The sequence below is a fragment of the Dipodomys merriami genome, unplaced genomic scaffold, assembly GCF_024711535.1.
Source record: "Dipodomys merriami isolate MVZ:Mamm:240054 unplaced genomic scaffold, mDipMer1.0.p SCAF_3, whole genome shotgun sequence".
In the NCBI taxonomy this organism is placed as follows: Eukaryota; Metazoa; Chordata; class Mammalia; order Rodentia; family Heteromyidae; genus Dipodomys; species Dipodomys merriami.
In genome coordinates, this window is record NW_027204492.1 from 71,839,802 (window position 1) to 71,857,178 (window position 17,377).

The window sequence follows — 17,377 nt, forward strand, 5'->3', positions numbered from 1 at the left end:
TTCTCCCTAGAAAAGCCACATATTATAACAACCTACTCATGCAGAACTCCGTTATGTTACAAGTTTGTCCAAATTACACAGCCAGAAATCAAGCAGTAAACAAATGGCCTCTAAGCCACCAGACAATATGCATCTTACTGGAAAAGTCATTTAAAAACCACACTCAGAATAAACTATTTGTTTATTCTGTTTGTGCATAAGCCTATTTGTTTTAAGTAGATGTCAAGCTTCTAGCAGATGATAAGCAACAAATTTGAAGGCACCAAAAAAAGGTGTTACAACTAGGTAAAGTGAATCTGGTAGTTGACAGCAAGATAAGATTAAAAAGAACTTTAAGAACTCAAAAAACAACCACAATACTTCACATCCACCAGAGTGGCTAAAATTAAAAATACTGACAATACCGAATGTTGGTGAAGATGCAGAACCCTGGGGTTCTTGTACATTGCTAGTGGGCATATAAAGTGGTATACTCACCCAGGAAAATAGTGTGGCATGGTGGCACATGCTTTTAATCTCAATATTCAAGAGGCTGAGATGGGAGGATCATGAGCTCAATTCCAGCATGGGCTACATCACAAGACCCTGACTCAGAAAAATAGAAAAGAAAGAAAATGAAAACAAAAAGTAAAAACCAGACACTTCTTTTCACCAAATAATTTTCACATAAATATAACCCAGAGGTCCCATTCCAAAGTATCTCCCATAAAAATAAACAAGACTTATACATGATCGTTCATAGTAGCTTTATTCATAATAGTCCCAAACAGGAAATAACTCAAATGAGCATCAATAGATGAATGCAATAAAAAAAAACCACAATAGAGCCACGTGGTATATTACTGAGCACTGAAAAGGAATGGATTAATGATAAAGGGAGCAACATGGATGAACCTCACAGATTTACTGAATAAAAATCATATTTATTCATGTAAATGAAAATCTTACTATATGATTCTAATGAATGAGAAAAGCTAAGTTATAATGATTGAATCAGAGTACTAGTTGACTTGCCACAGAGGGTAGGATTGTGGAGTGATAGAAATGTTCTGTATCTTGATTTGGGTGGCAGTAACAAGGATGTCAAATATCTTCAAATTTTATGCTTAAAAGTTTTACTCTTTATTATAGGTAAATTACATCAAAGTTTCATATGGTCCAAAATTTAGAAAGGGGAAAATTCTTTATGAGGAGCCCTTTGGGTAGGATCAACTGTAAATTCCTTAACATAATCTACTTCTCTAAAAAATTTATCACCTCTTGGCCCATTTCTCACTTTGCCTCTCCATGTTCCTAGCACTTACTCAAAGATAGTTGTAGTGACAAAAACCTAACAATCCCTCCTTTGCCTTTGAGCACAGTTCTCCCTGCTTCTAGAATTCCTTAACTATTTCTCCTTTAACACCAAATCCTTGACATCTTTTAGGTTTCACCTTCTCCAAGAAGCCTCATCTATTCCCAGTCTATACTAGGTGTTTAACCTTTGGCCCCCAGAGAATCTTAAGTTCTTCTCCAGCAAAGCAAGTATTACTGTGTAATGTAATTGTTTTATTCATTCATTCATACATACATTCACTTATTTATATTATAAAGGTGGTATACAGAGGAGTTGCAGTTACATAGGTCAGGTAATAAGTGCATTTCCTTTTGAACAGTGTCACCTCTCCCCTATTTTTCTCCCATCTTTTTCCCTCTCTGCCCCTACAAGTTGTAAAGTTTATTTTCAACAGTGTCTAGCAGTATCACTGCTGCATTTGTTCTCCCTTTGTCCACCATTTCTGTACTCTCTCTACCTCCCCCAAACAGATAAACTTACATACAAGATAGAAAGTACATCAATCAAACAGTGACAAAGAGGAAAAACAAAAACAAAAAGCAAAATAACAAAAAAATCCTCTCAGCCAGTTACTGTTGGCACATTCCTGTAATCCTAGCTACACAGGAAGCTGAGATCTTAGGATGGCAGTTCAAAGCCAGCATGAGCAAGAAGGTCTGTGAATCTCAAACTAACCATCAAAACAAAGCTGTAAGTTGTGACTAAAGTGGTAATCAGCCTTGAGCAATAATGTTAAGGAAGAGCACCCAGGTTCTGAGTTCAAGCCCCAGTACCAGCACAAAAAATTTATACACTGGAATCATTTAAATGCACAGACAAATAGTCTCAAATATCCAGTAGGTTCTAAGTTGACTAATTTCTAGCTAAAATAGACAAAATAAAATTTAGCATTCAAAGTTATTAAGAAAATTCTTCTATCCAGAATGACTTACAAAATCAAAATAATTGGGATTGGGGATAGTTGTGCAGGGAACCTGGTGTTTGAAACAGCTTCCTTTTTTTTCTGCCGGCCCTGGGGCTTGAATTCAGTGCTGTGGCTCTGTGCTCAAGCCTAGTGCTCTACAACTTGAGCCACAGTGCCACTTCTGGCTTTTTTCTGTTTATGTGGTACTGAGGAATCCAGCCCTGGGTTTCATGCATGCTAGGGAAGCATTCTACCACTAATCCACATTCCCAACACAAAAGGATTTCTTTGTTTGTTTTGGGTTTTTTTTTGCCAGTCCTAGGGCTTGAACTCAGGGCCTGGGCACTGTCCCTAAGCTTCTTTTGCTCAAGGCTAACACTCTACCACTTGAGCCACAGCACTACTTCCTGCCTTTTCTGTTTATATGGTACTAAGGAATTGAACCCAGGGCTCCATGCATGCTAGGCAAGCACTCTACAACTAAGCCACATTCCCAGCCCGGTTCTTGGTTGTTATTGTAGCACAAGCTGGCTTTGTACTTGCTATCATCCTGCCTCAACCTTCTAGTCGCTGATATTACAGTCATACACTACCACCACGGGTGTGAAAAATTTATTGTAAATAGCAGTTTGTTTTTATCCTGTTACTAGTACATATTGTGGGTTAAGTAGCTTTCTGTATACCTAGCCAGACTTTATGCTTCTATGGGAAAATACATCTTACATTCCAATCAAATAATTCCAAAATACTACTTAGTTCGACCATGAGAAATTGCTGATATCTAACATTGCTGGACTAACAAAATGGCAAATTCTTTTGGTTTAGCCTAAAGAGGTTTTGCAATGCAAAACTATTGATAAGTTAGAGTTTATGACTATACTCACTTATTAACTTGCTATTTTGTGCATTTTAATGAGTCGCATCACGCATTTTTTGTGCTAGTATTGGAGCTTGAACTCAAGGCCTGGGCACAATTTCTTAGCTTTTTCACTCAAGACTGATAGTCCACCACTTGAGCCACAGCTCTTACTTTCTGGCGTTTTGAAATGGGAGATGGAATCTCTCAAAATGTCTGGCTTTAAAACTCTATCATCATATCTCAGACTCCTGTGTAGCTAGGATTATAGACATAAGTCAGCAGCACCTGGCTGATGCACATCTTTTTACCACACTCATGCTGAAACATCTTGATTCAATTCAACGGTATATATTTAAGCTATGATTACTGTTCATGAACCAAACCCATTCACATATGAAATATTGTATTATTATGAGGGATGCCTATAATACATAAGATAATCAACTGTCAACATCTGACTTTCAATTTTTCAGCTTCATTTTATTCAAATATATTATCATATGCCCATTTAGTTTTTGAGGATGAGCAAGCTTAATTTTTTCTTTTAAAACCATTGGACAAAATATGGAATATTTTTCAGTGGACCAAATTGAGTCTTATAGACCATTGGTGCTTCAAGAGACTAGGAAAGGGAGAGAATAATTTTGTTCTTTGTCATGACTAACTTCCCCAAGAGAATCCATACACATGTTGGATGATCAGCACTATAGAAACAACCAAAGTACAGCATAAACAGGAATGGGGTAAAATCAGAACTGTATAATAATGAAGTTCAAGTGGGACTAACAAACACAAGGCTAGTTCTGAGTAGGCATCAAACACAGCATGTGTCTGGCAATATCTGCCAATGAAATGTGTCTGGAGGGGTCAAAAAGCAGTATGATTTTACAAAGATGAAAATGAGATTTTTAAGCTGACATTTGTCAGTGTAAATGGAAATAAGAAAATTGTGACTGGGTCCCTCTGAACCCCAGAATTTTTAAAATTTTATTGTCAAGGTGATGTACAGAGGGGTTACAGTTACATAAGTAAGGTAGTGATTACATTTCTTGTCCAACTTGTTACACCCCCCCTCATTTTTCTCCTTCTTTGCCCCTCCAATACCCCCCTAAGTTATAAGGATCATATCCAACATATTGCCTTGTGGTTATTGCTGTTACATAGGTTCAACCACTTTGTCCTTTGTCTCACCATTTTGTTGTTCCCCTTCCCTTCCCTAGTTCAGATAAACATATATACAATACCCAGAGTACCAAAATTGAATACAGGGACAACAAAGGATACACCATAAGGGATAAAACACAAAAAGAAAAAAACACATAGTGTATTGAGAATAATAACAAAGCAAAACCTCTTGTGTCCATGTCTTGTAGTTCATTTTGCTTAGCATCATCATATGTACATAGCTATTGAGGTATTCCGCCCATCTGCTAAGATTATCCTAGCTGTATACTAATTATTACATATAAGGGAAACCATGGGACCTATGTTTCTTTGAGTCGGGCTTACTTTACTTAGCATGATTTTTTTCCAAGTCTTCCCATTTCCTTACAAATGGGGCAGTGTCATTCTTTCTAATGGAAGCATAGAATTCCTGTGTGTGTGTGTGTGTGTGTGTGTGTGTGTGTGTGTGTGTATGTGTGTGTGTGTGTGTGTGTGTGTGTGTGAATCACATTTTCTTCATTCATCTACTGAGGGGAATCTGGGTTTCTTCCATATCTTAGGTATGGTAAATAATGCTGCGATAAACATAGCTGTGATGGTAGCTTTAGTGTGGCATTGTTTGTGGTCATTTGGATAAATGCTCAGAAATGGGATTGCTGGGTCATAGGGGGATCTATGTGTAGTCTTTTTTAATATATATTTTTTATTGTAAAGATACTGTACAGAGGGTTTACAGTTACATGAGTAAGGTAATGAGTACATTTCCTATCGAGCATTGTAACCTACTCCTTTGTTTTTCCCCACCATCCCTTCCCTCCTCACCTCCCCAAGTCCTCCCTCTCCCCCAAAGTTGTAAAGTTTGTTTTCAACATAGTGTCTTGTACATCTCATTGATACAATTGGTCAATATGTGTCCTTGTTGCAGCATTTTGTTATTTCCCTTCCCCTTCCCAAATTAGAAAAATGTGTATACAAGATGCAGGGTACCAGAATCAAATACAGTGACAACAGGGGTTATACCATGGGGGAAGAACATACAAAAGAAACAAAAAAAATCACATAGTACATTATAAGTACATTAAAAAAGAACAGCAAGAAAGATAAAAACTCGTGTGTCCCTATCTTGGGGTTCATTTCACTTAGCATCATCTTATATGGTCATATGTACATAGTTTAATTTTACCTTTTCTGTATGTCCTAGACGTATACTAGTTACTGCAAATAAGAGAAACCATGGAACCTATGTTTCTTTGGGCTTACTTCACTTAAAATAATTTTTTCCAAGTCTTTCCATTTCCTAACAAATGGGGCAATGTCATTCTTTCTGATGGAGGCATAGAATTCCATTGTGTATATATACCACATTTTCTTGATCCATTCATCTACTGAGGGGCATCTGGGTTGGTTCCAGTTCTTAGCTATGGTAAGTAATGCTGCAATAAACATAGTTGTGCTGGTAGCTTTAGTATGGTCTTGTTTGTGATCATTTAGGTAAATGCCCAAAAGTGGGATTGCTGGGTCATAGGGGAGGTCTATGTGGAGTCTTTTGAGGAACCACCATACTGCTTTCCAAAGTAGTTGAACAAGTTTACACTCCCACCAACAATGAAGTAGGGTTCCCTTCTGTCCATATCCCCTCCAGCATCTGTTGCTATTAGAGTTCTTGGTTATAGCCATTCTAACCGGGGTGAGGTGGTATCTCAATGTTGTTTTGATTTGCATTTCTTTTATGGCTAGGGAGGTTGAGCATTTCTTCATGTGTCTACTGGCCATCCTTCTTTCCTCTTCAGAGAAGTTTCTCTTTAAGTCTTTAGCCCACTATTTATTGGGCAGTTGTTTCTTTGAGAATTTGTTGTTGGGGGATTGTAGTAGAGTTTGAAATTTGATATTGATATTCCTCCAGTACTGTTCTTTCTGCTAAGGATTGTTTTTGCTATTTGGGGTCTTTTATTGTTCCATATAAAATTTTGGATTGCTTCCTCTAGTTCATTTAAGAATGAACCCCAGAATTTTATGGGTAAATGTGACCTGATATATTTTTCATTAGATACTATGGAAGAAGAGAGAGAGGACACAGTGATTAACCAAAATTCTGTGCTTATATGCTTGGCATAGTAGTGATATAAGTAATAAAAGCATCTAGTCAGGTGTCAGTGGCTCACACCTATAATCCTAGCTAATTGAGGCTGAGACCTGAGGACCAAAGTTCTATCGTCTATGAGTCTTATCTCCACTTAACCACCAAAAGCAAGAAGCTCACATAGTAGAGCAGTAGCCATTAGTGAAAGAGGTAAGGACAGTGCCCCTTCTCTGAGTTCCAGCCCCAGTACTGGCACAGGGGAAAAATGTAATAGAAGCATTTGTACACTGAGGGGAACATGGGCTCAGGCTCTAAACTTCTTGAAATTAAGAAAAAGGTAGACCATCTGTTGAAAGCTAGTTTGTTCTGTAAGCATTGGCTTATAGCTAACTGTGGTCAAACTTGGACTCATTTTATTATTATTTTTACAGATGGCCCTGATGAATTTCTTCTTCCCTGATGAAAAGTCATACTCTGAAGAGGAAAATAGGCGTGTTCGCCGCAATAAAAGAAGCAAAAGCAGTGAAGGTACAGATGGTAAGTCTAACCAAATGATCCTTTATCACTTTTGAGTTTTTTTAATAACAAATACACTTTATCATCTCATATATTATTCAGAGGTTCAAGGTCATGTAAGATTTCTCCAGCCTCAATCGGTCTTTTGATATAGAATCAATTCAGCAAGCATCCTCCTACTTCCTACTCCACATAGCTTCAGTTCTTTCTTAGTATTTTTGAAGGCTATGACATCATTTGTGACTCTCAAAGTCACCTTCCATAAAGACTAACTCTCTTCTATAGACCCTGAATATTTTCTATGGATTTAGTTCTACCTTTGGAGATTTTCAGTATCTGGCTTTTATATGTCAAATCCAATGATAATCATGTCAATGGTGATATCTGCCACTCTTTCACAATCTGAACTCAAGTTTCTAGAACTAGTGTGTAAGTTCCTTGAAGGCAAATATTAATTTTCCTTCTTGTAACCCTAGAATTCAACCCAGTATTTGGCTCACTTTGGTATTTATAATATACAATGGTGATGTTCACTCCCCTTCAGCTAAATAGTGGCACACCAATGAAAACCATCCCTATTATGGATGTAATAGCTTTGAGTTAATTACTAGTATATTCTGTGGGATACCATAAAATGTTGAATTAGCTCCTGGGCAGGATCTTTGAATCACTCTGTTTTAATATTAGTCTGTCAATTAAGAGAATGCTACCCCATTGGCACAGAAGTTTCTAGAATGTATAGCTCTGGGCTGCCGCAATGCCATCTGGATTCCAAGATGGCATATATCTGAATACATCTGCCAATGAAATGTTTCTAGAGGGGGTTACAAAGCAATACCATTTTATACTGAAAATAAAACTTTTTTAAATAAGTTTTTTATTCTGAAAATACTGTACAGGGGTTTACAGTTACATGAGCAAGGTAATTAGTACATTTCTTTTCTAGCATTGTTGCCTACCACTTTGTTTTTCCCCGCCCATCCTGTCCCTCCCACCTCCTCAACTACATCCCTCACCCACACCTAAATTGTGAAGTTCGTTTTTCGACATATCGTCTTGTACATCTCATTGTTGCAATGGGTCAAACTGTATCCCTATTTAAACATTTTGTTTTTTCCCTTCCTCCCCAAATTATACCAACATCAAATACAGTTAAAACAGGGGTTATACCTTGGGGGAGGGACATACAAAGCAACAAAACAATCACATGGTACCTTATAAATACCTTAGAAACAATATCAAGGAAGAAAAAAACCACTTGTGTCCCAATTTAGGATTCATTTCACTTAACATCATCTTATCTGAGCTTTTCTGCTTGTCCCAGCCATAGACTAATCTTTGATACGGGAGCTAAAAAAATAGAATGGAAGAAAGATAGCTTCTTCAGTAAATGGTGCTAGCAAAATTAGTTAATCACCTGTAGAAAAATAAAGCTAGATCCTTATATATCACCCTGTACCAGAATCAACTCCAAATGGATCAAAGACCTTGAAGTCAAAGGAGACACCCTGACAACATTACCGGAAGGAAGAGGAGAAGTTCTAGGGCTCCTTGGCACAGGCCAACATTTTCTTAATAGAGACCCAGAAACACAACAAATCAAAGAAAGGTTGGACAAATGAGATTGCATGAAGCTCCAGAGCTTCTGCATGGCAAAGGACATAGGTAGCAAGATTAGTAGAAAGCCCACAGGTTGGGAAAACATCTTCAGTAGCCATACAACAGACAAGGGTCTCATCTAAAATATACTTGGAACCCAAAAATTAAATCCCCCAACAACAAATCCTCAAAGAAACAACTGCCCAATAAGTAAGTGGGCTAAAGACTTATAGAGAAACTTCTCTGAAAAAGAAAGAAGGATGGCCACTAAACACATGAAGAAATGCTCAACATCCCTAGCCATAAAAGAAATGCAAATCAAAACAACATTGAGATACCACCTCACGCCAGTTAGAATGGCTATAATGAAGAACTCTAACAACAGATGCTGGAGGGGATGTGGACAGAAGGGAACCCTACTTCATTGTTGGTGGAAGTGTAAACTTGTTCAACCACTTTGGAAAGTAGTATGGTGGTTCCTCAAAAGACTCCCCTATGACCCAGCAATCCCACTTTTGGGCATTTACCCAAATGAACACAAACAAGGCCATACTAAAGCTACCAGCACAACTATGTTTATTGCAGCATTATTTACTATAGCTAAGATCTGGAACCAACCCAGATGCCCCTCAGTAGATGAATGGATCAAGAAAATGTGGTATATGTACACAATGGAAGTCTATACCTCCACCAGAAAGAATGACATTGCCCCATTTGTTAAGAAATGGTAAAATTTGGAAAAAATTATTTTAAGTGAAGTAAGCCGGGCCCAAAGAAACATAGGTCCCATGGTTTCCCTTATTTCTAGTAACTAGTATATGGCTGAAAATAAAACTTTTTTTATTGTGAAAATACCCTAGAGAGGGGTTACAATTTAATTTTTTTTATTTTTTATTGTAAAAATACTGTACAGAGGGGTTACAATTACATGGGCAAGATAATGAGTACTTTTCTTATCAAGCAATGAGTACATTTCTTATCAAGCATTGTTGCTTCCTCCTTTGTTTCCCCTTCCCATCCCTTTCCATATCTCCCTACCACCCACTCCCCTCTTTCCCCCCCATGCCAAAGTTGTAAAGTTCATTTTAAACATAACATCTTGTACATTGTTGCGATGGGTGTACCTGTATCCCTATTTAAACAATTTGTTTTTTCCCTTCCCCTCCACAAATTATACCAACATCAAATACAGTAAAAACAGGGGTTATACTGTGGGGGGAGGGACATACAAAGCAACAAAAAAAATCTTATAAATATGTTAGAAACAATAGCCAGAAAGAAAAACCATTTGAATCCTTATCGTGGGGTTCATTTTGCTTAACATCAACTTATCTGACCATTTCTGCTTGTCTCAAACATATACTAGATATTGCAAATAAGGGAAACAATGGGACCTATGTTTCTTTGGGCCTGGCTTACTTCACTCAATATAATTTTGAAAATAAAAATTTTAAGCTGACATTTGTCAATGTGACTAAGTGCCAATGAAGGAAGCCATTTTTAAAAGTGGGAATGATTGAAGAGAGGGGTTAGGACTTTGTCAGTAGGGGCAAAAAGTGCAAATGGATAGTTAAAATGTAACCTTCATGAAGGAGAGAATTTTTGTTTTGTTTACAAGGAAACAATCAAAGCACCTGTAACTATTAAGCATATGATGGGGGGATCAATAAGTGTTTCTAGCATGAATGGGTAAACAAATAAAAGAATAGCAAAAAAAAGTAGACCTGGATGAAATCTGAAGAGGAACTTAGAACAAGGACAATTCTAGAAAGGGGTGACATTGGTCAAGATGCATTGTACTCATAAATAGTCATGTTGAATTTAAACCCCTTTATATAACTACTTAAAGCTTGTTTTCAAAGCGTTAGGGAAAAATAAATTTTTAAAAAATTTAAAGATCGAATAAAAATGGAGATCACAGCAATATTGAACCTTTGAATGGAAAATTGGATTGGTGGCGCCATTCTCTAGAGCATATATTTTGTTTTTGTTTTTCTTTTTCTTTTTGTTTTTTTGGTCAGTCATGGGCCTGAACTCTGGGCCTGGGTGCTGTCCCTCAGTTCTTCAGCTCAAGGCTAGTGCTCTACCACGTGAGCCACAGCGCCACTTCCAATATATTTTGTTATATTGATGATCCACTTTAAGCCCATAAATGTAGGCTGTCATGAAGTAAATATGTACCCATTTTTTTTTACCAACTTGTAGCCAATTTCCTGGAAGTTTTTGCACTCCTAATCATGTGTCATCCTCTGTTGCATGTAACTTGCTCTCTCGCTCTTGCTCTCGCTCTCTGCCCCCACTATTCCCAATACCTGAACCACCAAATCTTTTATAATCCCTGAATGCTGAGGAGAAGGTGGTCAGAAAAATACCAATGACTAATTTCTGAGGTGGGTGTGGTTTTGCCTCCCTCTCCAAGTTGGAATTCTTAATAGCTTCTAAGGCTGACCTCTTCCTCTACCCTTCCTAATTTTTACTTTATGATGACAATTTCCTCTTCCTCCCCAAACCACTTTATCTGGATCTGGCTACCAACAGCTCTAGTACTGATCTACCTTAGAGTATTTATTCTGCCTTGATACTAATCAGTTTTTCACTCTGGTCAAGTTCAAAGCCTCTCATAATTTCTTATCAACTTCCCTTCTGATCTGATATGCTTGGCACTTTGTGCTAATGCCAAGTTTCTTATGAAACTGAGGCATTTTTCATTTCTCACTATAGCTTGTTATAATCTAAACATGCCTTAGAGTTAGGGGTATAGGATACCTGAGGATCTTGGGATTTTATAAGTTTTATGACCTTTTACCTATGAGGCTATCAAACCATTTCTTTAGATGTGTTGAGTGTATGAATGAGTTAATAATGATGAGCTAGGGATATAAGTCAGTCGTAAAGTTTGTTTAGCACGCACAAGACCATGGGATCTATCCCCTGTACTGCAAAAAGAAGTCAAAAATTAGCCAATCCATGTGTGTATATAGACCTTCAATAAATAATTCTTGTTTCCCAAGGAGCAGTACGTCTAGTGCAGAGACAGACAATAAACAAAGTTGTTGGTGACAAGTGCTGTGAAGTAAAATGCAGTAACGGTAAAAGGTAAGAGAGTGTTGTGGCATGCTGCAAGGTGATCCAAGGAAGGCCTCTGTCATAACGGAACATTTGAGAACAAATTTGAGTGATACAAAGGTGTGAGCCATTCCCATTTCAAAGAGAAGAAATAAATTGTAAAAACTTTGAAGCAGAAGAATGTTTGGAATGATCCAGAAATATCAATGTAGCTGGGAAGAAAGAAAGCTAACAAGAGAAAGAAGAAGATGAGGTTAGAAGATAAAATCTGATCTAGAGCCTTGTGAGCTAAACTATGTAGTGTATTCTGCCTGACATTGGAGGAGTTGAGCAAAGAAAGGATAGGATTTCACTTATGTTTTAATAGAGTCCTTCTGACTGCTAGATTGAAAATAGTTTCCACGAAAGGTCCATAATGGGAGATTCATTAAGGAGACCATAATCCAGGTGAGAGATGATGCATTTTTGACTGGTGAAAAGTTATTGGATTCAGAAGATATTTTGAAGGAATGGCTGCAAGGGTTTTCATGAGAGACAAACAAAAGTCAGCCATGACCCCAGAGGTTTGGATTTAAGGACATAACCTGTAGAATTGTCATTTCTGAAATGAGAGGAAAAGGAGTGTAGTAATGTAGAGCCATATAGGGAAAGAATAAATTAATTAGGCCTAATATTATTTTTTTATTTTGCATGTGTGCAGGATGGAGCTTTCACGCAGCCTTAAGCTTTCTTGCCTTTTTTTTTTTTTTTTTTGCTCAAGACTGGCACTCTACCAATTAAGCCACACATCCACTTCTAGCTTTTTGCTGATTGATTTGCAATAAGGGTCTACCTGGGCTGTCTTAAATTATGATTCTTGATCTCAGCCTCCTGAGATTACAAGCCATTTGTGCCTGATTTAGGTCTGTTAATTTTGAGGTACCTATTAGATGGCCAAGATGATAGAATTCTATAGTGTATATCACTGTCTCAAGACAATGAGCTAACTGTGTTTTATACAAATAGATTTCTCATCAAAGAAGTGAGTCAGACTATAAATTGTTACGGAACAAATAAAAGATAAGAATGGGTTAAGTCAGTTCATTAAGGCCAAAAAGAATTCTACCAAAAAGGGAAAGTAATCAAATGTTAATTCCAAAAATCCACAAGTTACTTGATAAGTTATAAATTTAGCTATCGTATCTCAGGTTTGCATCACGATTGTCAAAGAAAAAGATATTTGTCTTGAATGCTTAAGACATAAAAGAATGTCTTGTTTCCCTAAAATGATTCTAGGGAAAATTTTTCAAAAGTCAAAAGTAGAAGCAAGTTTAAAACATAGCAGCAAAAATCAGTTCTACTTACTTGCCATATTTGGGTTAGGGATACAATACTCTGGTGGGGGGGAGGTTTGCATTTAGGGCTTTATGCTTGAGCCATAACTCCACTCCTTTTACTGTGGTTATTTTTGTGATGGGATCTTGCATTTTGCTCTGGCTGGCCTGGATCACAATCTGCCTATTTATGTTTCCTGCTATAGCTATGATGTCAAATATGAACTACCATGCTAAGTCTTTTCTGTTGAGATGGGATCTCAAACACTTTTGTTGAGGCTGGCCTAGAACGATACTCTTCCTGACTTCTACATCTTTCATAACTGGGATGACATGTGCATGCTGTCATATCCACCTATTGGTGGTCTTGTAGACGTTTCCCATGCTAGCTTCTAACCACAATCCTCCCCATCTTAGCCTCCCAAATAGCTAGGATTAGAGGCATGAGCCACTGTACCTGGCTTATATGATATTTTTTTATTGTGAAAATACCATACAGAGGGGTTACAATTACATGGGCAAGATAATGAGTACATTTCTTACCAAGCATTGTTGCCTCCTCTTTGTTTCCCCTTCCCATCCCTTCCCATCTCCCACACTGCCCACCCCCACCAAATTGTAAAGCTCTCCCCCCTTCCTCCCCCCCCCCGCCAAAGTTGTAAAGTTCTGTTTTTGACATAATGACTTGTACATCTCATTGTTGCAATGGGTCCACCTGTATTGTATGGTATTTTTTATCTGTTACTATCCTCTGATTTACCTTCAGTTCCTAAACTATGTCTAAAGCCTTCTAGGTACCACTTAAAAGTGTTTAAAGATTAAAAAAAAAAGGCTCAGAGAAACTTAGAGTCTTGTAAAAGAACAGATACATTTTTAGATAACAGATAAGAGTGAAGAGCAGGTAGGATGTTGAGGTGGATCCTGGAGTTTCACCTAACATAGGACCAGTACATTTCAGACAAACATTTGGTAAATGAATGACCAAACAAACAAATGCGGAGGCAATCTAGATTTCTTACCTAAAAACTATTAATATCAAGCCAAATGGTCTTGATTAATCACTTTGGGAGGAAAAATAATAATAAATGATTCATGAGCATGTAGGAAAAGGAAGAGATATTATCTTCATAAACCTGAACAATAAGGTTACAGAAACCTATTTTTTTCTTTTCATTGGACTAAACTAGTTGATAAGAGGCATAGCTTAGGCCTAGTCACCTTGCTTTCAAAAGGACAAAAGGTTAATTGGTATGACCAGTCATTGAATAATGGCTGGATTCATCTCTAGTTTCCCCACCAAAATTATTCTATAAATGAAAGCATTGACTCATTAACCAGGAGACCCAAGCACAAGGTGCATCCCCTCCAGTGTAAATCTTGGCAATTCATAACGTCAACTGTTCAAAAGCAAGTTGTAAGTTTTTTTTAACTACATCCCTATATTAAATTCATGGACTCCCGTCTTGAGTTGGCCAGATTCTTTTCCAGATATTTTTAAGTTCATTTGTGCTAATTATATGAGGCCTCTTGGTTACTCTTCCTCTGGAAGGAAAGCATGATCACTTCATGGCAGTGTTGAGTCACAACAGTTCCAAAAACTCTGTGTCCCGATTTCTTGCTGGGGTCCATTCTTGTGATGTATTTCTGAAGTAATAATAGGTCTCAGTGGCCTGCTTGCTCATCTATTGCAGGCTATTCCATGAAATGTAGCATGTGTTTGGGTAGTCATGAGGGCTTAGAATAAGATAATATGCTTCTGGAATTTTCAATGACCTGGTCCATATTGTACAAATAGTATTGTAAAACTCTATGTTGTCTTCTTGTAATAGCATCCTCAGGAGTCAATCACAGTCTTATCATTTCTCTAATCTACCTGTCTCTGCTTTCTGTGTTATACAGTAAGAAAATAAAATTGTAACATGGAATAATAGAAAAGATACTAAATCATAATTTATGTCCCTGCTGCCTTACCTGCTGTGTGATCTTGAACAAATGACATCCCTTCTGAGCTCCAGTTCCCCTGTTTATAAAGATAATAACCTGTCTTAATTTGTGCAGTTGTACTGATCAAAACTGTTGGCATCTGCATATTGTTTCAAAATCATGAATCTCTGGTGGCTCACACCTGTAATCCTAGCTAATCAGGATGCTGAGATCTGAGGATCTCAGTTCAAAGCCAACTCAGGCAGAAAAGTCTGTGAGACTCTTTTTCCCCAATTAACCACAAAAGAGCTAGAAATGAAGTGGATCTCAAATGGTAGACCTCTGCCTTGAGAACAAAAAGAAAAGCTAAGCTAAAGGACAGCATCTGGGTCCTGAGTTCAAGCCCAATATTGGCACCAGAAAATGTGAAGTGCTATTAATATGTTCTCTCTGAAAAATGAACATAATAATAATGTCTTGAAGCCATTTTAGGTACTCATATATTCATTAATTTATGGACAACCATTACTGCAATGGTGTTCTCTTTCAGCCAAATAGCCCTTTTGTTCTCACTGATGCTCTCCAAGCCTGTGAGAAGAACACTCTAACCCTCAAACTCTGACCTATCTCATTGCAACAAATGATAGATCACACCTGTAAATTTCTGTGTATCAGTCCTTCGCTCTTGCCAACTCTCTCTCTCTCTCTCTCTCTCTCTCTCTCTCTCTCTCTCTCTCCTCTCGCCCTCTGTGTGTGTTTCTTTGTGTGTATCAGTATTTCTTGGAAATGTTTCATGTTTGTAGTTTACTTTTGGACAGTACAAAGATGTCAGTCTTCTTTTCTCCTATTATAAAGAAGTAAAGGGGATAAAAAAAAGTTAGTATATACTTCATTTATTCTTAAAAAATAACATTGGAATAAAGCATAGCTACTATGAAACTTACATAGATGAATGCTACAGCATTCAAGGAAACAGACATTCTGTCTGTACAAATATGAGCTAGAATTAAGAATTGTCCTCATTCTAGTGTTGTTATTGTATTTATTAATTTTCAGTGAGCCTTTACCATACTATTATCAAATGAGAGAGAGTAAAATAATTTTGAAAGCTGATCAAGTTTCAAGAGCTTGTTCACAAAATTTAAGCTTTTAAAAGCTTACCATGTTTGTGGACTTGAAGAGGATTGTTTATTTCAGATGCAGAATTACCCAAGGTTACCTGCTTGTTGTGGTTGCCGAAAGTGTAAGTGCCCCCAGCAGAACATCTAGAGAGTGGCTTTATATCAAATAAGACATTAACTAAGCTAAAATATCTTAGCTTGCTCATACTCCAAAATACCCTTTAAAGTTGTATTTTCATTAATGGAACTAGTCCTTCAGGAAGTGATCTCAACAGGCCATCACTATTTTTTTAATTTTTATTTATTTTTTTATTGTGAAAATACTGTACAGAGGGGTTACAATTACATGGGCAAGATAATGAGTACATTTCTTATCAAGCATTGTAGCCTCCTCCTTTGTTTCCCCTTCCCATCCCTTCCCATCTCCTCCTGCCCCCCCAACCCAATCCTCCCTGCCCCCCCCACCAAAGTTGTAAAGTTCGTTTTCGACATAATGACTTGTACATCTCATTGTTGCAATGGGTCCACCTGTATCCCTATTTAAACGACTTGTTTTTCCCCTTCCCCTCCACAAATTCACTGACATCAAATACAGGGAAAGCAGGGGTTATACTGTGGGAGAGGGACATACAAAGTAACAAAGAAATAATCTTACAAATGTGTTAGAAACAATCGCATGAAAGAAAAAAATTTGAATACATACCTTAGGGTTCATTTCCCTAACATCAACCTTATCTGTCCTTTTCTGCTTGACTCAGACATATACTAGATATTGCACATAAGGGAACTATGTTTCTTTGGGCCTGGCTTACTTCACTTAATATAATTTTTTCCAAGCCTTTCCGTTTCCTAACAAATGGGGCAATGTCATTCTTTCTGATGGAGGCATAGAATTCCATTGTGTATATATACCACATTTTCTTGATCCATTCATCTACTGAGGGGCATCTGGGTTGGTTCCAGTTCTTAGCTATGGTAAATAATGCTGCAATAAACATAGTCGTGCTAGGACCTTTAGTGTGGTCTTGTTTGTAAACATTTGGGTAAATGCCCAAAAGTGGGATTGCTGGGTCATAGGGGAGCGCTATGTGGAGTCTTTTGAGGAACCTCCGTACTATTTTCCAAAGTGGTTGAACAAGTTTACACTCCCACCAACAATGCAGTAAGGTTCCCTTCTGTCCACATCCCCTCCAGCATCTCTTGTTATTAGAGTTCTTGATTATAGCCATTCTTATGGGGGGGGGGGGGTGAGGTGGTATCTCAATGTTGTTTTGATTTGCATTTCTTTTATGGCTAGGGAGGTTGAGCATTTCTTCATGTGTCTATTGGCCATCCTTCTTTCCTCTTCAGAGAAGTTTCTCCTTACGTCTTTAGCCCACTTATTTATCGGGCACAGGCCATCACTATTGACATGTGGTTAACTAGCACTTTCAGTCTACCAACTACTATAGACTACCTAGTAAGACATTATACCAGACTTCATGGTGGTTTAATTA

At 37.6% G+C, this 17,377-nt stretch overlaps 1 protein-coding gene across 8 annotated transcripts in view; it reads left to right on the plus strand.

Annotated features, from left to right (window-relative positions):
- Eda (ectodysplasin A) overlaps window positions 1-17,377 on the plus strand; it is a 403,176-nt gene that overhangs the window by 295,648 nt on the left and 90,151 nt on the right. For all 8 annotated transcript variants that reach the window (XM_070040247.1, XM_070040248.1, XM_070040249.1 and 5 more), the window contains exon 2: window positions 6,775-6,880. In XM_070040247.1, the coding sequence (XP_069896348.1) occupies window positions 6,775-6,880 (106 nt within the window). The remainder of the gene's footprint in view (window positions 1-6,774; window positions 6,881-17,377) is intronic.